This window comes from Aedes albopictus, chromosome 3 (assembly GCF_035046485.1).
Source record: "Aedes albopictus strain Foshan chromosome 3, AalbF5, whole genome shotgun sequence".
Lineage (NCBI taxonomy): Eukaryota > Metazoa > Arthropoda > Insecta > Diptera > Culicidae > Aedes > Aedes albopictus.
In genome coordinates this window covers 46,403,850-46,427,015 of record NC_085138.1, presented here as the reverse complement: position 1 = coordinate 46,427,015, position 23,166 = coordinate 46,403,850, and the positions used below count along the sequence as shown (strand labels likewise).

Sequence of the window (23,166 nt, the reverse complement as noted above, 5' to 3'; positions counted from 1 at the left end):
ATAGGAAGAACACGCCGCGATATAGACATACCTCTATGAACGGAGTGCGAATTCCGAAAAAGCTACCGATCGATAGAATTTGTGATGAAAACAGAACAATACATTAGGCAGTCGGGTGCCTGAAACTTTTGCCAGTCTTGGTAAGGTGGTATGAACATACGTGACCGTATGCTTGCCACATACGGGGAGGACATAACTCCGGACAATCTTGTCCAGAGGATGTGTACGGATGAGCTTGGCCACATCGTCTTGGGAGCTACAGAGGAGGTGGCGCGTAGACTCGGAGAATGGCTAGTGCATACGCTATACAAGAGGTGGTCCAAGGGTTCGGAGTCGGCTACGTAGGTCATAGCGGTGCCCTGCGATCTAAATCGACCCTTACTGCGATTAAGTGTCCGCGGGGAGAACATCCTGGTAGCGGTGTTGTCGTGGCGTCGGTCTACTGGGTAGGATCCGAGCCCGCGGTTGAAAAGGGATTCTCGGCAAGCTCGAGACAGGCGGAGGCCCCATGTCGGCATGTACTTGTGTGTGCTGGCTGATAGGGCCTTACTTACGGGAAGGTCAAATTGCTGTGCGCGTGGTATCAGTTCTTGATACTCGCTGTGCAGTTGGAAGCAGGCGTGGTGTCGACCCTGCCTGCCTTCCGCGAACAAAGGGAGTGGTGAGGACCACTCGGGAAACTGACTAAGCATGCTAGCTACCTAGGTGGACGCTCCAAAGCGAATCATCGATGATCGTTGATGCAGGCTACACAGCTAACCTTGAGGCTGCGATGTGCACTAGCCCCTCTCTGAAGCAATGCCTTCTTGGTGGTTCCGGAGAGATGAAAGGTTTGGCAACCATGGGAATCTCGATGGGAATGTTGTTTAGTGAGTCGAGGAAAGAGTAGTCCTGGCTTTCACTTTTTTATTATGCTTTGGTAGAAGATGGTCCTTAACCCCACACTACCTGGACCTGCTGTCCGGGTGTCTGTTGAGCAGATGGTTTAGAAGCAAAAAAAAGTCTTCAATATCTCGTAGAAGCCTACCAAGAAACAAGAATCCCAGCAACCGGAAAGGATTTCGGCATTGATTGAACATACACAGTTCGCTAATTCGATATATGTATGTGATGATGACTGTGAGGGAATACTTCACAGCCTGTAATCGCACATCAGTCCCATATTTGTTGTGTTCCTATTCAAATGGGGCATTTATGCGATTACAGACAGTTTACTAGTCAATTATGCTCGGTGCTTTTTTTCTGCGAAAGGTTAACCAGAACCGCTGTGCACACTCGCAAGAGCAAAATTATTCTTAACTGAGACCAGCGCCATCGTTTGAAATCCGCCGTGCGATACCCAGCAAGTTAATGAGAACGGATGGGGGGATACTTGGATAAATGCAATCCAGATGCTAGAGGGTTAAATCGAGTCACAATATCATACTACTCTTAAGCTTACAGGAAAATAAATACACAAACATCCAAAAAGTCCGAACTATTGCGACGCCAGCGTGTACCGTTCGTACTTGCGCTCCTCGTAGTGGCCGGCCGTGCGCTGGTGGGCTCGCAGGGCCGTCCCCTGGATGAACCGCTCGTTGCAGATGCCGCACACGTACGGTTTTTCGCCCGTGTGCCGCCGGATGTGCAGCGTCAGATCGTTCGGCTGGGCGAATGCCCGCTCGCAGTAGGTGCATTTGTATGGCCTATCGAGTGGGGTGGAAAGTAAGAAAGTGTTAGTTGGGTTGGATAAGTCTCCGTTAGTAGACAAGATTACTTTTCTCCGGTGTGCACTCTTCGGTGAAGCACCAGTCGACAGGATCTCGAAAAACCTGGAAAGATAAATGGCCACGCGTAAAGTTTTCCGGAGTACATACAACAGGTGTATTGAAATCGGTCTTACTTTTCCCGCAAACTTCGCAACTGAAGGGTTTTTCTCCGGTGTGCGTCCGACGATGACTTTGCATATCAAGCGTTCGAGGAAAGCCCTGAAATTATGAAAATACTCATGAGGTATGATCACACGTACTTCAGATAGCCAACAATGATTTCACATACCTTTCCGCAGATATCGCATTTGTATGGCCGCTCTCCGGTGTGTCGCCGCATGTGCACCGTATAGTTGAACGAAGTGGTGAAACTTTTGCCGCACAGCACGCACAGATGGGTCGGTTCTTTGACCTCGTTCGGTCCCCGGGTATGGATCTTAATGTGCGACCGAAGGTTGTCCTTCCGGTTGAACTTCTTCTGACAGTGCGGGCATTCGAATTTCTTCTCCGATGGATCATGGACCCGGTAGTGCCGCAGCAGGTGTTCATTCCGAGCGAACCCACGATGGCACACTTCGCAGAAGAACTTGTTCTCCTTCTGGTCGTGCTTCTGTTTGGTGTGCCTGCTGAGACTGATCTGCCACATGAATCGCTCACCGCAGAAGCTGCAGAAGAACTTTTTGTGCTGATTCTCACACTGGAGCTTACAATGGCGCACCAAGAGATCGTTACTCGGAAACGTCCTTGAGCAGTGCATACAACTCAGCAGCTGTTCCGTTTGGTGAGTGCTCTGGGCGTGCTCCATTATTTGCTTGATCCGAGGGAAGCTCTGCTGACACACTAGACACGTGTGCTCCCTACGAACGATACCATCCAACGGCTCGTCGCCTTCCTCCGGTTCCGAATCCGAATCACTCAGACACAACTCTTCCCCATCCGGTTCAATGATCATATAGAATCGGCTCACATTCCAGGCGCAAATCTTCTGCACCAAATAGTCCACATAGTTCTCCACGATGAAACCTTCTTCAAACAGATACGGCTTCGAACGGATGTTCAGCTCACTGAAGCTTTCCGGATTCATGTGGATACGAAGGTGATTCCGCAAAGGGGTTATTTTATCGAACGTGGCATCGCAAATGCGACAAACGGCTTTCATTTTATCATCAATTTCGTCCATGTCGTCCTTGGATTTTTCGTTTGGACTTAAACGGGAAAAATATGGGAATCAATTGAAAAGACAGACCCAAGTGCTGGACTCAATAGTACTTACTCCACTCCGATTCCGTGCAGCTTCATGTGCCGCTTTAGATGGTAGAACCGATTGAACGTGCGGCTGCAGAACGGACACTGCTTCCGCTTCATCGATTCCGCCAGTTCCGGCTTTTTAAAGATGTCATCTAACCCATCGTCATCATCATCCGCCTCGTCGACGCCGCCTTCTTTCTTAATCTGCTCGCCCCTGGCTAGTGCCTGTTTTATATCCCGTTCCTTCTCTTCCAATATCTGTTGGACTTGCTCCTCGATCAGCACTCCGTCCTTGACGTGCATTCGCAGATGCGTCTGAAGGTTGTCCTTCCGATTGAACGCTTTTTGGCAAACGCTGCACTCGAACTGCCTACTAGCCAAGTGCATGGTCATATGACGAGTCATGTGCGTCTTCCGCTGGAACGCCCGATCGCACAGCTCACATTTGTACGGGCGCTCATCCGAATCGTCTCCTTCGATTATCCTGCGAAAAAATAAACAAGTTCAGAATTCAACACATTTTACGCTTCATGTACTTACTTCTCCGGCTGCAACGGCAGTCCCGGATGATCCGCTTCCATATGGCTCTTGTAGTCACGGTAGGACACCGCGGCAAACTTCCTATCGCAATGGCCGCACTCGATGTCCGCTTCGTGGGTCAGCAGATGTCGCTTCAGGCGAAACGCCCTGAGGAACTTCTTCCCACACACATGGCACTCTTTGGGACCCTTGGGTTCCGCCGAATCGTCCTCTTTGTCGGCTCGCTTTCGGTCCGGTGTTTCCACCGGGAAGGATTGCATAACTTCTTCAATGCCTTCCGGCGTCATGTTGTGCGTTTTCAAATGAACCCGAATGTGATCCCTCCGGATGAACCGCTTGTGGCACTGAGGGCACTCCAGTTTCTTCTCCGATGGATTGTGGGTCTTCATGTGCCGATAGAGATGTTCCCGTCGGGTGAATCCGGTGTTGCACAGGTCACAAACAAACTGCGGACTTGTCAAATGGCATCGCATGTGACGATTCAAATGGTACCGCTTAGGGAATGACTTCGAACAGATGGGACAGGTTGTCGAGTTGGGATCCATTGTCACACCTGCTTCCGCCACGACGGTAGCTATCAATCTTTCCATCTCTGCTTTACTCTCTTCCGATATTAGCGACATCAATGGCTTACTGTCCTCGTCTTCGTCACCCGAGCTGACGTTCCCGCCGTCGTTGTCCATATCGCTGTAATGGTCGAACCCACTTGGATCCACATCCGCTTCCATATACTCCCCTTCGGCTTCGTCAACATTCAACACGGTAATTGCCTCCGGTATTGGAGCGAGTGCCGCCTGTTCCCGTTCGTTCTGCTCCTGAAGAGGATCTAGATCTCCATATGGGAACTCCTGCTTTATATCGATCATCTCCATCTTCACAGAAACGTCTCCACTGGTGGCATCATCCCGTACTACGACTGTCGGTAAGACCTTCCGACGGGATAAGTATTCTCGCAGTAGGGCATCACTTTCAGTGAAGCGCTGCTGGAAATCATAAGCGGCTGTGACATCCCACACGCACTTCCGGCACAGTCGGTCCGGCATTCCGTCGTTTTTGGGGATCTGAAAAAAAAAAACAGAGAACGATTTCATTGAGAACAAGTCTCAAGCCACAGTTCGACCACAGACAAACAGACGTATCACTTGGAACAAATTGCGATAAAAATCATCGTCACGAAAACATAATCGCCCAATGCTAACCAGGCTGTGTTACGCAAATCACTCAGTAGGTGGCAGTAGTGAGCAAACGTCAAACAGGGGCAAAAACGATGCGAGCGCCGTGACCGAGCGATTTGCGAACTACAAAATATTTGAACTAACCGTTAAAAAGGGTAACGATGAGAAGTGAGTAGAGTGAGACGTCTGTTTGTCTGTGGTTCGACTGTGATATGATTCAAATTCACCCCACTCAACGGTAGATATAAATAAAAGCATAAACATCCACCCTCGGAACCAACCTGCTTGTGGACGCAACTGGCGAGCATTTCATCCAGCCTGATGCCGTTGCTGCCGACGGAATCGAAGATGGTCTGCGAGTAGTAGTCCTCCTTGCGGCAGGATCGACATATCCTGGCAAAATCGTATTCACTGCTACCGCTGGTGCTGCTGCTGCTGGGATCCATTTTGTTTTGATGGGGAGCAGCAACCAGGAGCCAGAGATTCCGAAAAACTTTTCACCTTATCACTCCGTTCCGGTTCACGTCAAATCCATACTTGGGGGAAGGATCTCCTGATGGTGCACTAGTCGAAACACTTTTCAGTAACAGAACCACAGCATAATTTGCACAATATTCTGGGGAAAGACTATTTTGCAATCAATTTTCTCTTTACAGACGGATTTTCACCTCCGCAGTCTGCGAAATTTTTGACGTTTTCGACGCGGCTTGGTTTTGCTTTGTCGAGACCCAGCGGAAATTATATGGCCTTTGTAGAGTTATACACTGTACGAAATATAGCGGATGATCGTTCCAGTATATTTCAAGCGTTTGTTTCAGGTGGAAGAAGGTCAAACCGAGAGAACTGGCACAACCGGATTTTTTTGAGAATTTCGCTACGTTCACTCCAAATCCCCGCATGATAGCTCCCGAGATAGCTCCAAAGAAATTATTTTGTTCATATCCTTCCCAAACTCCAATCTATCCATCACTATCCGTTTCTGACCGTGTCCAAACCTCCAACGATTTGAAAGCGCTCACGGTCAAGGGGAATGACATCAAGGGGAATGACATATCCTTTTCTAACCGGAATATCTGCATTTATTCGTTTCTAACCGTTGCTAAGCGAGCTGCTAAGTGAGCAGCGGTTAGACACGGTTAGCGACGGTTATAAACGGATAAATGCGGATATTCCGGTTAGAAAAGGATATGTCATTCCCCTTGCATTCCCCTTGAATGACATATCCTTTTCTAACCGGAATATCCGCATTTATCCGTTTCTAACCGTCGCTAACCGTTGCTAAGCGAGCCGCTAAGTGAGCAGCGGTTAGACGCGGTTAGCGGCGGTTAGAAACGGATAAATGCGGATATTCCGGTTAGAAAAGGATATGTCATTCCCCTTGCTCACGGTCTTGCTCACGGTTGTTTTACTGTGAACGCACTCCAGTATAAGGAAGGTTTTACGAAAGAGAAATGTCAAAACCTGTCAAAACGAAAAAAAAACTCATCGGCATTAACATGTCTAAAGGGTCTAACTCGTTTTGTAAACAAACATTGTTTCTGTCGCTGTATGGTCTAGCTCGATCCACCCACGCATCTGGGGGCCGTTATCAGAAAGATCTATCTTCGCTCTTTCTGATAACGGCCCCCAGATGCGTGGTCGGATTGAGATAGACCCTACAGCGACAGAAACAATGTTTGTTTACAAAACGAGTTAGACCCTTTAGACATGTTAATGCCGTAGTCAAACAGAAGTCACATTCCAAAGTTATCTTTCAAGCGAAGCCAAGGATCCGAGGGGAATGGCAGATCCGGATTTTTTGTGAATTTCACTACTTTTCCCTTGGTCCAGGGTTCACAATCGTCCTTCTCGTCACCACTGCGTGAAGATAACAATAAAACAATCTTCGTTCGAAAGAACAACGGTGACGATTAGCCTTAGCCTTTACGTCGCCGACTGCGGGCTTCACGACGAAGCAAAATCATAAATAGTCACCCACCAACTTTTTCATCGTCCTCTTTGTTCCCTGGATACGAGCGACGACGGGCCAAGCGAACGCCAACTGGGAATAGCTTTTATTGGCGTTTCAGCACTTATGATCGTGTGAAACCTCACTAGCTCAGTTGGTAAGAGTGCTGGATTGGCAATCTAGAGGTTCATTGTTTGATTCCAGATGCAATTATTTTTTTTATCAAAATCATTTTTTGTGTGTTGCTGGTGGCAACATTGACTCCGGCGGATAGCTTGGCGGATAGACGCAATTGGACGAAGAGCGAAACAAACCGAATGAAGATTTTGTTTTCGTCACGACGCAAGCCCTTCACGACGATTCGCTGGCTTGGAACAGACCCTAATCTTCAATTTCTTCACCTCAGCTTAACCGGTAAGCCAGGCTTACCCATATGGTTAAACCTGGTTTAACGCTTTGTTTAACGCTTAAGCTATAGGGTGAAGAAATCGGCCCTAAGTCCATTCAGGCCGAGATTCAGGCAAACGCTTGAACAAAAACAGCCATAAGATTTTGTTGCCGCAACTGCCTCTCGTACGGTATATCCATTGAATTTACAGTGGGTGAGTCAAAAGAATGCGAATTAGTGTAAACGTCAAAAGTAGAAAATAAACTTTAAAAAGTGGATGCAAAAAAATTGATTCGCTTTAATTTTTATGAATTTTTGCTACTAAAATAGTTCCTTATTGTTTATTTTATGTTTTAAAGTGAATGTGAACACAGTGTGACAATGGATAATAACAAAATTTTAGTTTGTGAAACGGTTTTCGCGTAAAAATCAGCAGACGCCACTGCGGTGCAGCTCGACAGACGCCTCCACACCCCGCGCAAGCATCCACAACCTCTGCCTGAACGATGGAAGTGATGGACATGAGCTGCGATTACGATCTCACCGTAATTTGCAGATCGTGCCGGAAGGAACACCCCAACCTGCAATCGATATTCGACAACATGCAGGGAAATGGCGTTTCGCTGCATGAGATGATGTCCGTTTGTACGCAACTGCAGATCTACTACAACGACGGGATGCCCCAGCACTTGTGTCCGCCGTGCGTCGGGGACATCAATACGGCTTACGGAGTGCTCAAGCGATCCGAGCAGAGCGATCGCTTGCTGCGGGAGTACATTTCCCGGAGGAAGATGGACGGGTCGTCGGAGCTGGATGGGGTTGTGAAAGTGGAGATGTTCGAAATTAAGCCGGATATTTCGCTGGTGGATGCGGATCCACTGATCGGGGAGAAGTGCTTTGCCGTGGCGCTGGGCGACGGCATCCAAGAGGTGGATGACGCGGACGAAGGAATAATTGAGGCGTTGGATGACGATGGGGATGATGTCGATCGGGAGGACTTCGGAGGGGACAATGACCGCGATAGCGACCTTGACTACGAGGTAGAAAACCTAGAGGAACTGATCGAGGAAACGGAATTGGAAGAGGAAAGGCCAAGGAAGAACCAAACCCGTGGTAGGAAGGGACACGGCTATACAAGGATAGCAGGTGGGAAGTTTGCATGCGATTCCTGTGATAAGGAGTTCACGGATAGGCGTGGAATCACGAATCACGTGAAGCAGCACGAACCGAAGGAGGTGAAACTGAAGGAGTGCCCGACGTGCGGAAAAATCTTCACCACCGCATACCATCTGTCAAGGCATGTTAAGGTTCACGATGAAGACGTTCAGTGCGAGCACTGCGAGGCGAAATTTACCATTGATAGTTATGGCGAGTATGTGCAGCATATGGAGCAAGAGCATCCAGGGAAGGAACCGATTCCGCAAAAGTAAGTAACATAAATATGCATTGCTTGTAAGGTGTCGACTTGTTAAGGGGATAAAACATGATACGGCAGCGGTTCTCAATCGTGTGGGTATATTTACTGAGTTGTTTTTACCCTTCTTACATCCATTCATGAGATAGGTATACATAGGGAATCGCGCTACTTGGGCGGTGTTTTCCACTATAACTCAGTCAAATTTGAACTAATTGACACAACTTTTGGAATGTGGTGAGATAGGTATAGTATCTACCCGTGTACAACGATTCTATAACATTCCCCAGAAAACCAATCCCCAGAATTCCATTCCCCAGAATGTACCATACCCCAGAAAACCATTCCCCAGTATGTACCATTCCCCAGAATATACCATTCCCCAGAAAGAAAATAAAACTATTGTTTTATTTCTGAATGGCTTATATTAATCGCTAAAAATCAAATATTTATTAGTAAAAAATCACCGGAAGAAACATCCTGCCAAAAATTTTTATTTGACATGAAAAACTTTGGAAATAAGCATGATTTTCCTTTACAATTTAGGCTATTGGTATAGTTATTGGCATCGCAATTGTTTACTTTTTCAACATACATTTTCCCTTATTTTGTGCATAGGCTGTTCTTTCGAATTGCACTTTTCAGTAAATTATCGGCATCAAAACTTCTTACATTTTCTACGTAGTTTTTTCCTTCTTTTCTGCATAGGCTGTTCTTTCGAGTTACACTATTCGGGTAATTATCGACACAACAAGCACAGGTGTTTAAAAAAAATATTAAACAAATATTTTAGCAATTTTAACACCGGTGGAGGCTGTAATGCCCATAATTTCCTGAAAAGTGCAATTCGAAAGAACAGCCTAAGCAAAAAAGAATCTATGTTTAAAAAGTAAGCAGTTGCAATACCGATAATTTCCTGAAAAGCCTATGCAAAAGAAGGGAAAAGTGTTGATGAACATATAAGTAGTTGTAATGCCAACAATTGTTATAACAACGACTCAAACATTTTTTTAACGAAGAAGGAAACGTAACACTCTGATAATTGCCATCGTACATCGATTTAACGGTTTATTTGAAAATTTGAGGGTTAACCAACTGCCAATTCGCGGCGCTCGCATCGTTTTCGTTCGAGTTTGACGTTTGCTCACTACTGCCACCTAGTTGATGGTTGGTCAAATTCAATCCTTTTAGAATTAAGCGAACCTGTTTCCGAGACTAAAATTTGAATCGAAAAATATTCGAAGTGTTACGTCTGTTTGTCTGTGGTGACATTGTGTTCCTTTCGGCATTCAAAACCCCAACACTGTTCCTTTTTTTAAACAAGTTTTTTTTTTTAGAATTTAGTCAATTGGTACAATTATTGGAATTAACTGCTTACTTTTTCAACATAGATTTTCCCTTCTTTTCTACATAGGCTGTTCTTTCGAGTTACAATGTTTAGGTCAGGGGTTTTCAGACATTTCGGCTCGCGGTGCACTTTTTGTAAATAAATCGCTCCGCGGTGCACATGTTAAATATTGTTAAAAAAACAATTCCAAATTCGTTAAAAAAGCTGTCGTATTTTTCATAGCAATTCCAAGGTGCATACACTCGTTATTAGTGTTTCCCCCACCAATTATGACACTGTTTTACGTTTACTCATCACTTATCGGAGCATAATGAAGTAACACAGTTATTCGACTTAGAATATTTCTTCTCAGAATGTTTCTGGAAACTTTCAAGATCTTTATAAATGCTGAATGAAATCTTGAGCCGAATTAGTGGTGTTTTGTTTTTTTTTTTAAGAAGCTCGGTGAAGTCCTTCTTAGACTACTGAATTATTTCTAGCAGTAGCGTCTCGTAACCTCACTTTTTACGTGTTCAACGATTATAAGACTGGAATTTGCGAAGAATTCAGTATCAGAATCTAATTGAAAATGGACGGAAACAACAATCCTCGTGATTTTCTACAAATTACGAGCTAATTTGATGACAACATTCAAGAATTGACGTTCGTTGGACATGTAGGTTTGAGGTTAGGGAATCGCTACTAGAATTTTTTTGATGGACGTTTTTCCAAGAGTTTTACTGAATTTCTGAAAAAAAATCTAGCAAGACACTTGGCAGTTTTATTTTCAGAGCTTTGGAATACATTTACAATATTTTTGATAAATTCCTTCCACGCACTCTTGTTAATTCGGAAGGATTTGTGATCACCTGACTTCGAGATCAGTAATAGATTCATTCTCTGGTATTGAGCAAAGCTACAGAAATATTAGTAAGATTTCTTCAGAGATTTTTTTAACGCATTCATTGAAGATACATTGCGAATGCCTTGTAGGGTGTACTTGTGAACATTCATTACGAGCTCTTTGAAAATATGATATTTATTAGAAGAGTTTCGGCAGACTTGTTCCATGATTCTTCGCGAGACGGTTTATGCTGTATTCAAGGTTAACTCGTCGGCTGGGATAATGGAAATTCTACTCTCAATCCCTAGGAGCACCTTGCAATAGTTCAGTTGTTCTAATTATTTCGAATTATTTGTCATGAAATAGGGAATGAATTTCAATTTAAACTTAAATATGGAAGAATTTTCTGAAGTGCTGCGGTGCACTTGTCATGGCTATGCGGTGCATCAAGTGCACCGCGGTGCACGATCTGAAAACCGCTGGTTTAGCAGGGTGTCGACTACCTGGAAAAACCTGGAAAGTCAGGGAATGTCAGGGAATTTATTTTTGGACCTGGAAAATCAGGAAAGTCAGGGAATTTTGTTGATGGTCAGGGAAATTTATTCACGATCATCATAAAACGATGTATTCGAGTTATACAACATGTTATGGAATTTTAAAAACTTGCTAAATTGTTTCTTCAAACTGTAACGTTTATAATTCTGATTTACGATCAAATCAATGTATTAATTTCTTCCTGATTTTTGTAGCATTCAGTTAACGTAATGCTATTCTGAATTTTATCATTAAGCCTTATTTCATAACAAAATTATAAGTTCGGTTAATAAGCTAAAATATAAAGTACATGACACTATACTCAATGTAATATTTGGCGAATTTTTGGTCCATTCTTCGGTGATATTGTTTTAAAATGCCTTACTCCTGCTTCTTGATGGATTTCTAATGAATTTATTGGTGGGTACAGCCTTCCGATGCCCAGAAGTTTGTTGTTTAGACCACTAGTGATTTTTATTATTTTCTAGAGATATCTTTGCTGAAACTTGAGTAATAATCCCAGGAAAATTTTCCCGAGATGATTGCGTAGTACTTCATCTGATTCATTCTAGATCTACGCTCCTAGTAGAGCTTGGTCTGCCTCTTCAACTTAGTGTTCTTTAAGCACTTCTAAAGGCAATTAAAACCTTAAACACAGACAAACAGACGTGTCACTTGGAACAAAATGCGATAAAAATGATCGTCACGCAAACATAATCGCCCAATGCTAATTAAGATGTGGTACGCAAATCTACTGAGTAGATGGCGGTAGTGAACAAACGTCAAACAGGAGCAAAAACGATGCGAGCGCCATGAGCGAGCGATTTGCGAACTACGGTATATTTGAATAATCCGTTAAAAAGTGAAACGATGGAAAGTGAGTAGAGTGAGACGTCTGTTTGTCTGTGCCTTAAATATGCACTAGAGAACTGGATACCCAAGTTACTTCACACCTTTTTAATACATTTTTAACTCATGGTAATATCTAAACCCTAGAAAAAATCTGAAATATTTTACCAAGATCCTTGAAGTAGTCTTCTTTTGCAAATACAATTTCCAATGAATTTTCTAAAACTTTTAAGCAAACTTTCCTTGACAAATCTTTACCAGGCTTTTCGCATGTCTTTCTCAAATTTTCACAAGTTTTATTTTGTATCCAAACGCCATCTTTAATGGTCTTCTGACATAGTCCTCACAGGATTCAAATGATTTTTTTTAGATTACTCGTGACATGATTTGGTGACATCCTGAAACAGCATACTTTAGATTTTTCTCCAAGATTCATAATAGTTTTCTATCGTGTCCTCGAATAGACTACTATTTAAATTTATGTAAAATTTTAAATTTGGATGCACTTTTGAAGTGTTTCTTGATACGGCAAAATATCTGTGTTGATAACTCACGAATACATCCGATATTATCAATAACGAATACCAGATAGTATTATGTGCAGGTTTAATTGTTTGTTAAAGATACCTATGTGGGTTAAATTCTAAAAAAAACACATTCTGAATTTTACATGGAAAGTTACACGATTTATGAAGGTGTTCTTGACAAATTAGGAAAAATTTTAAAGTGCATTCAGATATTCCCAATACATTTACTGTACTTATTTACATTAATATCAGAAATACTATTGCAGAACTTTTGGATGAAATTCTTGCTGAAGGATTTTCGTCAAGGGGAATGACATAACCTTTTCTAACCGGAATATCCGCATTTATCCGTTTCTAACCGTCGCTAACCGTTGCTAAGCGAGCTGCTAAGTGAGCAGCGGTTGGACGTGGTTAGCGACGGTTAGAAACGGATAAATGCGGATATTCCGGTTAGAAAAGGATATGTCATTCCCCTTGATTTTCGTAGAGTGCTTGACGGATTTTATTTTGAGACTTTTTCATTATGAACATGCGAAATTTGCGACAAAATTGCAGCCACAAAATCTGAACATCTGAAGTAGTTCTAACTAATAAAACAACATTAAGATGTCACCCTAATAATGTTCTAGGAGTAATGTCTTTCGAATATCCTAGTTGTAAGTTTGGCGTTATTTAAAAAAATGTTAGTTGGTTTTCTTAACCCTAAAAGGGATACCTGGGGTCCATTGGACCCCAGGCGCTTTTCAGAGCTCGTCTTTGATGGAACACACTCAGCGAGGTGACGAAACTGAGGCCATGAAGGTATCCCTTTTAGGGTTAAAGAACTTTCATCTAAATTAGGGAATTTTCGGTTTACTTGTCAAAAGTTATTTCCAGCGTATAGGTAGAAGAATTCTGAAGAAATACTGTAAATACAGGTCGGACTCGATTATCCGGAGTCCGGTTCTGGCGTTTCCCAAAACAATATCTCACAAACGCAATGCTGTAAGAAGCTGGAAATTTGACTAACCAATAATCAAAGTTGGCTTGATAAAATGTCAAAATTTCACCTTTACAAATCATTCCGTTCCCCAGATATACGTTTGAGAAGCATCTGTATCCGACTCCGGATAATCGAGTCCGACCTGTATGCCTTAAACCTATTGTAAAAAAATTGGTGCAGTTCATTTTTTTCTTTCTATTTTTCCTAGAAAAAGCAGGAAAATTCAGAAAATTGAATTTCATTTCATGAGTAGACACTCTTAAGCTTATGTTGAATTCGTTTTTGAACCTGGTTGTTTGCCGGTTGTTCGGGTTCGTTTGGAAGTTGACCATCAATGTTAACTTCTTTTCCCGATCAGCCTAGATAGCTGTGTAGTGTCGGTAGCGGTTGTCTCAATTGGCTAAGAATAACACTACGGACCGCCTGATCCAGTGGTAAGAGTCCACTAAACAGGTGACCCCAATTCATGGTGTTATGCGGCTTTATGCTTACCGTGCCAAAGAATGAATGGTTAGGGGGGTCTAATAAAAACCTAACCACAAACGGAGCCTGTGGAGAATTAGGGCGTCCTCCACAGTATTACGCCCTTACTGCGCTAACCGGAGCAATGGTGCAGTGGACCTTGCGTTTCTCCGAGATAATCAGTTGCCCTTCTTAAGTCTCAAATTTGAGGCTAAATAAGGGCGGGGTTATTCAAATGTTGTTAATTAGCTTACATTACTGCCTATATGGGTTCGCTTAATGCGTATTCGCCATTGGCGTTTTTCAATTGACCACGATTTGGTTCGTCGTTGATGTTTCCTGTTTGTGCTGTGATTGTGAAGTGCGTTATCCTGTCTAGTTTGGGTAGTGGCTACGGCAGGGAAACCTCAGATCAATTTTCAGCGTAAAAAGCGTATGTAGCCCAAGTGGATCTACTTCAAAAAGTTCATTTTCGTAGGGTAACTTCTGTCTAGGTTACCTTGTGAACCTATCTTTGCTTTTTTCATTATAGATGAACTGTCGTGCATCGAGCATGCTCTATTTTAGAATAACGTTAACAGTATGTTTCAACCTTTCCTTATGGATGCCTTCAAGCAAGCTCTTGTTTTCAGCATCTTTTCGCTGATATTTGGCATCTGAAGTAGCTCAAACATTGATTTGAGATGCTTCAGTTTGATGGAATACTTAGGTAGTACAGTTCATGGTTAACTTAACATAGAATTGCACCTAACCCAACTCTGCATGAGCAGAATTTGTCATGAGTTGACTGATTGGCATGTGTCAGATGAGGAGTCTCCATTTGACCTTTTTGCACTTTGGAGTGTTCCTTCGCAAACTTTGCGTATTCAGGCGTCCCTGCTCAACAAGCTAGGGAACCTGTAATAATTGCTTGCGATCACATTTTATGGATAACTCGCTTCCATTGCTACTCCAAGAGAGTTTCATTATGGTTTTGTTATTACAACGCCCTTCATTGTGGTATACCATAGCTACTGCTTTGAAAGAAGCTTGTCCTCTGCGGTCTGTGCGGGCCGCAAGAGGTATTCCTAAATGGAACTCGGACCTGTTCAAGTTCTAAATATCTTCGGATAAACCAGTCTTTTGTATAGCTACGAATCTTTAGCTTCTACCCCGAGGATTGTAGCTATAGAATCGATTTATTGAGCACTAAAAAGCTCTGCTTACTTCAAATCTCCTGGAGCAAATGGGGCTTTATCCTATTTTTCTCCAGAGGGATTTGAGTTTTTCAAACATGTTTTGAACTCTTGTAGTTTTCTATTGGGTATTTTCATGGCATGAAATTACTCTGTAGTCTTATCCCGAAAGGGTGCGTGCGTTGTAAAAAGAAGGAATAAGTTCCAGATTTATCTGGTTACGTCGTTCTTTCTGAAATGCTCGAAACGCATTGTCAATTATCACATCTGTGATGTTCGTCTGGCTAACACGCCTGTTCATGTGAACTCACATGTCTCCCAATTTGGGATGTCCACAGTGACTCTTTTACATAAAGTTGTATACGTTTTCAAGAAAGCACTCGCTCAAACGTAGTTTTTGCTTGGGTGATTTCTTGAATATTGAGGATGCATTTGATGACGTGCCTTTCTATGTCATATTGAATATCGCATGAGGTCGCAAGCTACCTCCAATGAGCTATAGGCTCTTTTTACGCTTATGCGTTTTACAGTGTCCTTTTCAGGGCACTGATTAACCCCGTTGTGGTATGAGCTATGAGCTCTCGTTGCGCTTATGCGTTCATTCCCTCTTCTAGGGCACCCCTTCCTATTTCATCACCTTTCCCTTTCCCAATTCCCATCCCTTGTCCCATTCTCCCTCAGGTAAATGATAAAATAGGCTCATATGTATGGCGATGGCACAAATGTCCCAAATGGAGGATAACGTGCCTCTGGAGCCGGCCTTCTGATACCTGATAGTTCTAACTAATAAAACAACATTAAGATGTCACCCTAATAATGTTCTAGGAGTAATGTCTTTCGAATATCCTAGTTGTAAGTTTGGCGTTATTTAAAAAAATGTTAGTTGGTTTTCTTAACCCTAAAAGGGATACCTGGGGTCCATTGGACCCCAGGCGCTTTTCAGAGCTCGTCTTTGATGGAACACACTCAGCGAGGTGACGAAACTGAGGCCATGAAGGTATCCCTTTTAGGGTTAAAGAACTTTCATCTAAATTAGGGAATTTTCGGTTTACTTGTCAAAAGTTATTTCCAGCGTATAGGTAGAAGAATTCTGAAGAAATACTGTAAATATGCCTTAAACCTATTGTAAAAAAATTGGTGCAGTTCATTTTTTTCTTTCTATTTTTCCTAGAAAAAGCAGGAAAATTCAGAAAATTGAATTTCATTTCATGAGTAGACACTCTTAAGCTTATGTTGAATTCGTTTTTGAACCTGGGTTGGAACTGTATTGGCGGATAATGTGTAAACAAACAAATGTCAAACAAACTTTAGTTCAAGCGAAACCGAAGTCGGGTTGGGGTTGAAACTGTGATCTCATCCAGTTCCAACCCAGGTTGGAACTGAATCAAAAACGAAAACGACATTAGATTTACATGACCTGGAATTTTCAGTGAAAGTGACTGGAAAGTCAGGGAAAGTCAGGGAATTTGATTTTCAAAATTGAGTCGACACCCTGTTTAGGTAACTATCGGCACCACAAGCACAGGTGTTTAGAAATTTAAAAATATATATATAATAGATATAACAGCAATTTAACACCGGTGTGGTGGTTGTTATAATGCCCATAATTTCCTGAATTGCAATTCGCCTATATGTAGAGAAGAAGGGTCTATGTAGATACACTGCAAAATATTTTTGCTGGTAATCAGCAAACTTTGCTGATTTTTGGCGTGCTGATTGCATTCAGAAATACAAATTACTGAGTATCAGCAATTATTTTTCAACTTGCTGAACCATCCAGCAATTTTGACAGTTGATCAGCAAAGTTTTGCTGAAATTCAGCAAAAATGTTGCTGAAATTCAGCAATTTCTTTTGCTGATTTTTGGCGTGCTGGAAGCATTTCAAAAATTTTGGTGTGTAGGAAGGGAGCATCTATGTTGAAAATGTAAGCAATTCTTCTTCTTCTTCTTCTTCTACTTCTGTATGGCTCTACGTTCCCACACTGGAACTTGGCCTGCCTCTCTCCAACTTAGTGTTCTTTGAGCACTTCCACAGTTATTAATTGGAGGGCATTCTTTGCCAGCCATGGCATAAATTAGTACAGTCATGACTCGCTGGTTGGGGGCTTAATAGTTGGGTGACTTTTTAGTTGGGGCTCCGTTAGTTGAGCTGTCAGCCAACTAAAAAGTACCTGGTTGTCATAATTCAATGTCAAACTGAAAATGACAACCAATCTGTAATGCCGAGGGGCGAGCTAATGAGTTTTTGGTTTCTTAAACTTTACTGATAACCAAGAAGAATTTCTATTTCATATTTCTTTAAAAAAAAATATGTACAATTACTTCGAAACAAATGCAAAACATCGGCAATATTTATTTTGTCGATCATTGAAAGCGTTTTGTGCTTGCATTTTGGTCCGGGTGGTTTCATAAACATCTATATTTTCACTTCACCGACTAAAAATGGGTGAAAATAATTATTTATCGCATTGGCCATATATATATCTTGCAAAACGTATCAATTTTGCTCTAAATGTAAAACAAATTGAAAAAAAAATTACTTTTTACTTCCAACCTAAACATGATTTAAAAAAAAACAATGCGCGCGCCCCTTGTGCTGCTGTCACTTCACCCAACTAGCGAATCGAATCCGTTGGTTGGGTGGAGGTTGTCGCTCAACGAGCGGGTTCCGACTGTATATTGTGAGGCAAGCACAATGATACACTATGCCCAGCGAGTCGAGAAAATTTTCCCGACCGGAACGGGAATCGAACCCGCCGTCTCCGGATTGGCGATCCATAGCCTTAACCACTAGGCTAACTGGAGACCCAATTATAATTTAATTTTTGTAAGCAATTATAATTTCAAAAATTTTACTAATTGCCTTAATTCTAAAAAAAAATATTGTTTAAAAAGAAGGAATATTGTTGGGTTTTTGAATGCCGAAAGGAAAACAATGATACTTTTTTTCCTCCTTCATTAAAAATATTTTAGAGTTTGTATAAGAATTGTTGGCATTAAAACTGCTTATATGTTCACTTTTTCTATTCCATAGTATTGGAATAATGATAAAAACCCTTCTCATACTACATGAATGAAGGGCCTTTGAAGCGAATAATTAGGAACAGCCATTGGGATGGATCCCTTCAACCATTTGCGTAGAACAACGTGGTCAGTTGAGTCTTTCCGAACTCAAAGTTTTCGACAGAAAAATCTTTTTAATATAAACCGGCCATAAACTGGTCAATTAGCATCTTGTGTAAATTTTGCACATCATTTTTAAAACGTTATTAATCGTGAAACAAGTGCAGCACAATTTTCGCAAATCTGTCAAGAACAAAACATTTTATAGCAAGGATGACAGTTTGTGAACTTTCAAGATAGGTTTAAAAATCAACATGCAACTGTATACAATGGTAATTAAACGTTTGAACCATTGTAGAATATTTTTATTATTTATGTGGATATGTTTGTATGTATGCATACATTTTTTACCTTATTTTGTTACATATACCGTATAAGAAATAGATATTTGTGCGTAATAACACTATAATGTTAAAATTCTTGCCTATAACATGTCATTATTGTGGTAACCGCGTCTGGTACGCACGAGAGTGTATAATAGACTAATTGTTCTGCTGCGGTGCGGAGCACATAGTGTGACACAATGTGGGTGGATATGTGGCACGCGCATGAGTGTACTGTATAAAGGTGTATGGTTAAGACGCTCGTCACCACATCCCCCTTTCTTTAATCTGAATTTGTTCGATGTATTCTCAAGTCCAGTTAACGCTTTGAGGCGTCCAATGCAGTTGAGCACTATCAAAACACCTGTGACTCATAAACCCTATAACAAATAATCAACAACTCAATTCGATAAAAGTTTTCCATGAGAAATAATAATAATTCGGGTATTTAATTGACTCCACTGATCAGCACGTTCTAGCACGTTTCTAGAAAATCCTGATATATCCATTTATTAAACTTAGTCTTCTACTACATATAAAAACTTTGAACTTACAGTACATCTGTTCCTTATCATTGTTCGTTCCGTATTACCTTCTATTTTCAGTCAAGTATCTACCGTGGGCCATTATACCCTCAAATCTTAATTGTACGATAGCAATCATTGTAAGATATGAATTTCTTTTATGTTTATAACAGGCATGTCATTGAACTCAGACCATAAAACAACCAAACAATCTTTATAAATAGCTTGATGACCTCTTTAAGTAACTATGCCAACATCTAATTCCCTATATCTCATAGTTTTTATAACTAAACTCTATTTACCGAAACATCAACTAGCTGTTTGGATTGATTCTAGACTAGACAGAGAAAGCCAGTATCCGTACTCTAGAAGTACTCCTCTCGATAAGCAACTACAATTCCGAAATATGTACCAATAATAAGCAATCGCGGTACATACATTCCCAGTTTTATTATTTTCTCCGTTAGTTTTTCAAGGTAGTTACGCTTCGAATCAAGTATGAGACACTGATGATGACCTTCCAGTTGAGGTAGAAATACGTCAAAGATGCAAATTCTTAGTAGGATTAAAAGATGTTGGTCTAAAAATTTCGCTCATTTTCTTCATGTTTCATCACGTCCAGATGCTCTTGGACCTTCGCATGAACTACTTATTTTATTATTTGATGGAAACTTAGATGAAGGCCTCGTGTCCGATCCTAGATCAATTGCTTCCAGTCGCAATGAACGGTAAAAGTACTTCCCTCTTAACCAACAAGGATTTATCTATTTTTCTGCTGAACGTTGTCTTCGGTTATTATTCTTCCATCATTTTTTTAATGTTATGCCGTTGACATATTAGTGTAGTTTTCAGCACTATATTTATATCCTGTAAAATGATTTACAACAATACTTATATTCATCTCATGAGTGCAATTTATTAGTCCTATCCGGTTTAAATGCCCTCGTTTGTCAGACTTCCTCGAGTGTGGAGTACACTACCACTCTTTCGCCTTCATTCCTTAGTGAATTTAATCACAACGCTTTTACTGGCTTACAGTGGTTTCAATTCCAGGGCTGAAAGTCTCTATAATATAGCTAAATCAATCAATCAATTGAATTCCAGTGCGTAACAGTAAATCTAATCACAGTACTTCATTGAGTCATTTACCGACACGACAAAAGTGTTGATATTGATAATGATCTTCACGTGTTAAGACACCAACTCTTGGCCAATTTCTTTAACAAAGTTCGTAAATGAACTATACGCTGCACAGATGAACACTGGAATAACTATTCCTCCCACGAATGTGGCAACACCATTGCCACCTAATGGGTTTGACAGCAGCCAACATCAATCTAGTATCCACATTCACAATGCTGTGTATACAAGATTTACATATAAGATGTTGGATTCTCAGACATGGCAGCAGCGCATCCGGGTGATTTCAACAATGTATAGGCCAGTGAATCTGGTTCCTCGAGCGTGAATAAGGACGAACTTGTTCACGATTGCGTCACACTTCATGTAACAGCGAGATGTGAAACTGTAACTGCGGCACGTTGACAAAAAATCACTACTCGCATCCTGCATCCGGCGAGATCTGTTGAACATCCAGTGAACTTTCGGTCACTGAATGTTCATGAATATGTATGTTATTATCTACAAACAGTCCCCGCATTTGCAGAAAAAAAAGAAACAATCGGCTGAGAGTGGAAGACCGTGGATTAGTCACTGTCAATTTTGCTTTTTTTTTCACGAAGAATCTATACTGGCCTATGTACATTTTGTTGTTCAAAAGATGTTGTTCGATGATGTGTTGAAAGGACTACATTTTCGAACATACATGACGCCGAATGCTATCTGCCTTCAGCAATTTGCGAAACAAAGTGACATTAGTAACGACACAGGGCTGTCGTTTCATCGATGATGATAACTGTCAGACAGGCGATAACGGCGGCATCTTGTTTCCTTTGAAGATTAAAAGCATTATTTTTTAATTCGCTGTATATATTTCAATTGAAATTGTAGTACCTTGGTGTGTTCACGACCCAGGTTTATACATAAAACCTAATCTTACTCAATGAAGATTTGAGATTGAATCCCGCTCTCCATAAACTCACGAAAATGTTACCAAAAAAATATAATACTGCTTTGAATGGCCGAGCTTTCCTTAGGCTTACCAACCCGGTGCACTGATCAAATATTTTCTTCGTGCCCTTCTACATAAACTTTGTTAGTGAATTTAATCACAACTCTACTTTACACTTAGTCAGTGAATTTAATCACATTTATTTCCATTTGGTTAACAGTTAGCTTCCTTTGCTTTCCACCACCAGTGAATTGAATCACATCTCTGTTTATTTATTTTTTTTTTTTCAAGTGAATCAAATCACACTATCTTCTAAGGTTTCGAACTACTTGGTCACCTGCGTCAATTCCCGGCACCTCACAGCAAAACAAATCAAAATATCACTTGCCGCATATTTTCCAAACGCCCTTCCGTAGGTAATCATCTCCCGCAACATTTCCGTAACGAGATCCACAGTCAATAAGGTACACGTTCACTCTGAAGCCGCACAAGTGCTCAAAACAACTTTTGCACGCAGATGGGTGCCGAGTGATTTCCCATTTGATTTTGCTGGAAATTCGGCACTGGTGCCGAAAATTGGTGCTAGACTAGGTGCAGTAAACTCGTTCAAACTCAACTTTCCGGCAGAAAATCTTCACAACAATCATTGTTAACAACAAGTTCACGCAATAAGGTATCTGAATGAAATGGAGCAAGTGAACGAAAACGGTCGTATCGTTATGAATTTAGATATTGAACAATTTTGTTTACGTATAGTGCCGGGAATGGGATCAAAAACCCTATGTATACTCTCAGTGAACTTAATCACGACGCTTGTAAATAATGCACACAGTATTTCAACCAATACTTTTCGCATTTTTTTTCCAGTGAATTTAATCACCTTTCTTTCTGTAGTTTCGTAGCGAATTTAATCACAATGCTCTTTTACGCTTTTGTTTGTGTACACACAGAAGTCTTCATACGTATCCAGTGAATTTAATCACATTCCTATAGAACCTACCCATGTACTAAGCTAATATTTTATTGGACAACGGGACATCAAAACAGCGAACTTGATCTGTATAGTTCAGAAAATTTTCCAGAAATTCCGTAATCACAACTGAACACATGGCACAACTAAACCAGGGGCTCCACAAACCGAACCATTACTAACACTGGACAGCGGGTAACATACAGAATATGCAGTGTCCTAGAGAAAAAAATATCCGTTAGACTTCCGAGCCTTTCCCGTTATATGCCCACACAACTGACGGTGGCAACAACAGTGTGGCAACACTTTAGTTTTCTTTGTTGGATCTGGTTTAAAACTGAAGAAGGTGTCAAGTAACGTTGAAGACTAAAAGTTCGATTTGGATTTGTTACTCGACCCAGCTAATTTCATTGATTCGTTGATAAGAACAATGTGCCTCAGCGAAACATCACAAATGCAATGTTCCGTGTGCGAGTTGAAACCCTACGATAAAATATTTGTCATACTAGAAAACAAACGTTTATTTTTTTTTTCTTAGACACTGTCAATCCAAGTAATATATTCAAAAAAAAAACAGAACAAAGTATACTTCAATGTTTTTGTTTAATTAAACAATTGGGTTGCATATTCCTTCTAGTTCCAGTACTAATTAAGCCAAATACATCTCGCTTTCAGAAACAACTCGCTTATACTATACATACATGGAACATGATTCATATTCGAAAACATTGTATCTAAATATCATGTGCCAAAACTATCGTAAACGATCAAATATGTCATGCGTAGAAGGAATAATGAGTCACTAATCGCGAAACTATACGAAAATCGTAGGTGCTATAAGATGGCAGGATGCGATGGGCGGGACATGTCGTTGATGTGCCAGATCTCCAGTAAAATTGATCACATATAATATCTCAAGTTATATCTCAAGTGAATTCAATCACAACAACGCTACTTCAAGTGAATTAAATCACATTATCAATAGATCTTTTTT

The 23,166-nt window shown here is 41.2% G+C and overlaps 2 protein-coding genes across 3 annotated transcripts in view; one reads left to right on the top strand and one right to left on the bottom strand.

Annotated features, from left to right (window-relative positions):
- Positions 1-1,089: 1,089 nt before the first annotated feature.
- On the bottom strand, positions 1,090-5,430 carry LOC109410464 (zinc finger protein 271). Its single transcript, XM_062842331.1, has 7 exons — positions 4,993-5,430; positions 3,537-4,597; positions 3,022-3,480; positions 2,038-2,953; positions 1,883-1,967; positions 1,757-1,811; positions 1,090-1,685 (listed from the first exon to the last, which is right to left on the bottom strand). The coding sequence occupies exons 1-7, from the start codon at positions 5,155-5,157 to the stop codon at positions 1,478-1,480; spliced, it is 2,949 nt and encodes a 982-aa protein (XP_062698315.1). The 5' UTR covers positions 5,158-5,430; the 3' UTR covers positions 1,090-1,477.
- A 1,868-nt stretch (positions 5,431-7,298) lies between these two features.
- The window catches only part of LOC109401493 (zinc finger protein 271-like), a 25,289-nt gene continuing 9,421 nt past the window's right edge, over positions 7,299-23,166 (top strand). For both annotated transcript variants that reach the window (XM_062856442.1, XM_062856441.1), the window contains exon 1: positions 7,299-8,473. In XM_062856442.1, coding sequence (XP_062712426.1) covers positions 7,554-8,473 — 920 coding nt within the window. In that variant the 5' untranslated portion in view covers positions 7,299-7,553. The remainder of the gene's footprint in view (positions 8,474-23,166) is intronic.

Bases quoted from the DNA above. Each gene is read 5' to 3' on its own strand.
- LOC109410464 (XM_062842331.1), bottom strand. From the start codon at position 5,157: ATGGATCCCAGCAGCAGCAGCACCAGCGGTAGCAGTGAATACGATTTT. The intron at 4,598-4,992 runs GTTGGTTCCGAG...TTTTTTTTTCAG, and splicing joins CCAGTTGCGTCCACAAGCAG to ATCCCCAAAAACGACGGAAT. The intron at 1,812-1,882 runs GTAAGACCGATT...TTATCTTTCCAG, and splicing joins TTGCGAAGTTTGCGGGAAAA to GTTTTTCGAGATCCTGTCGA.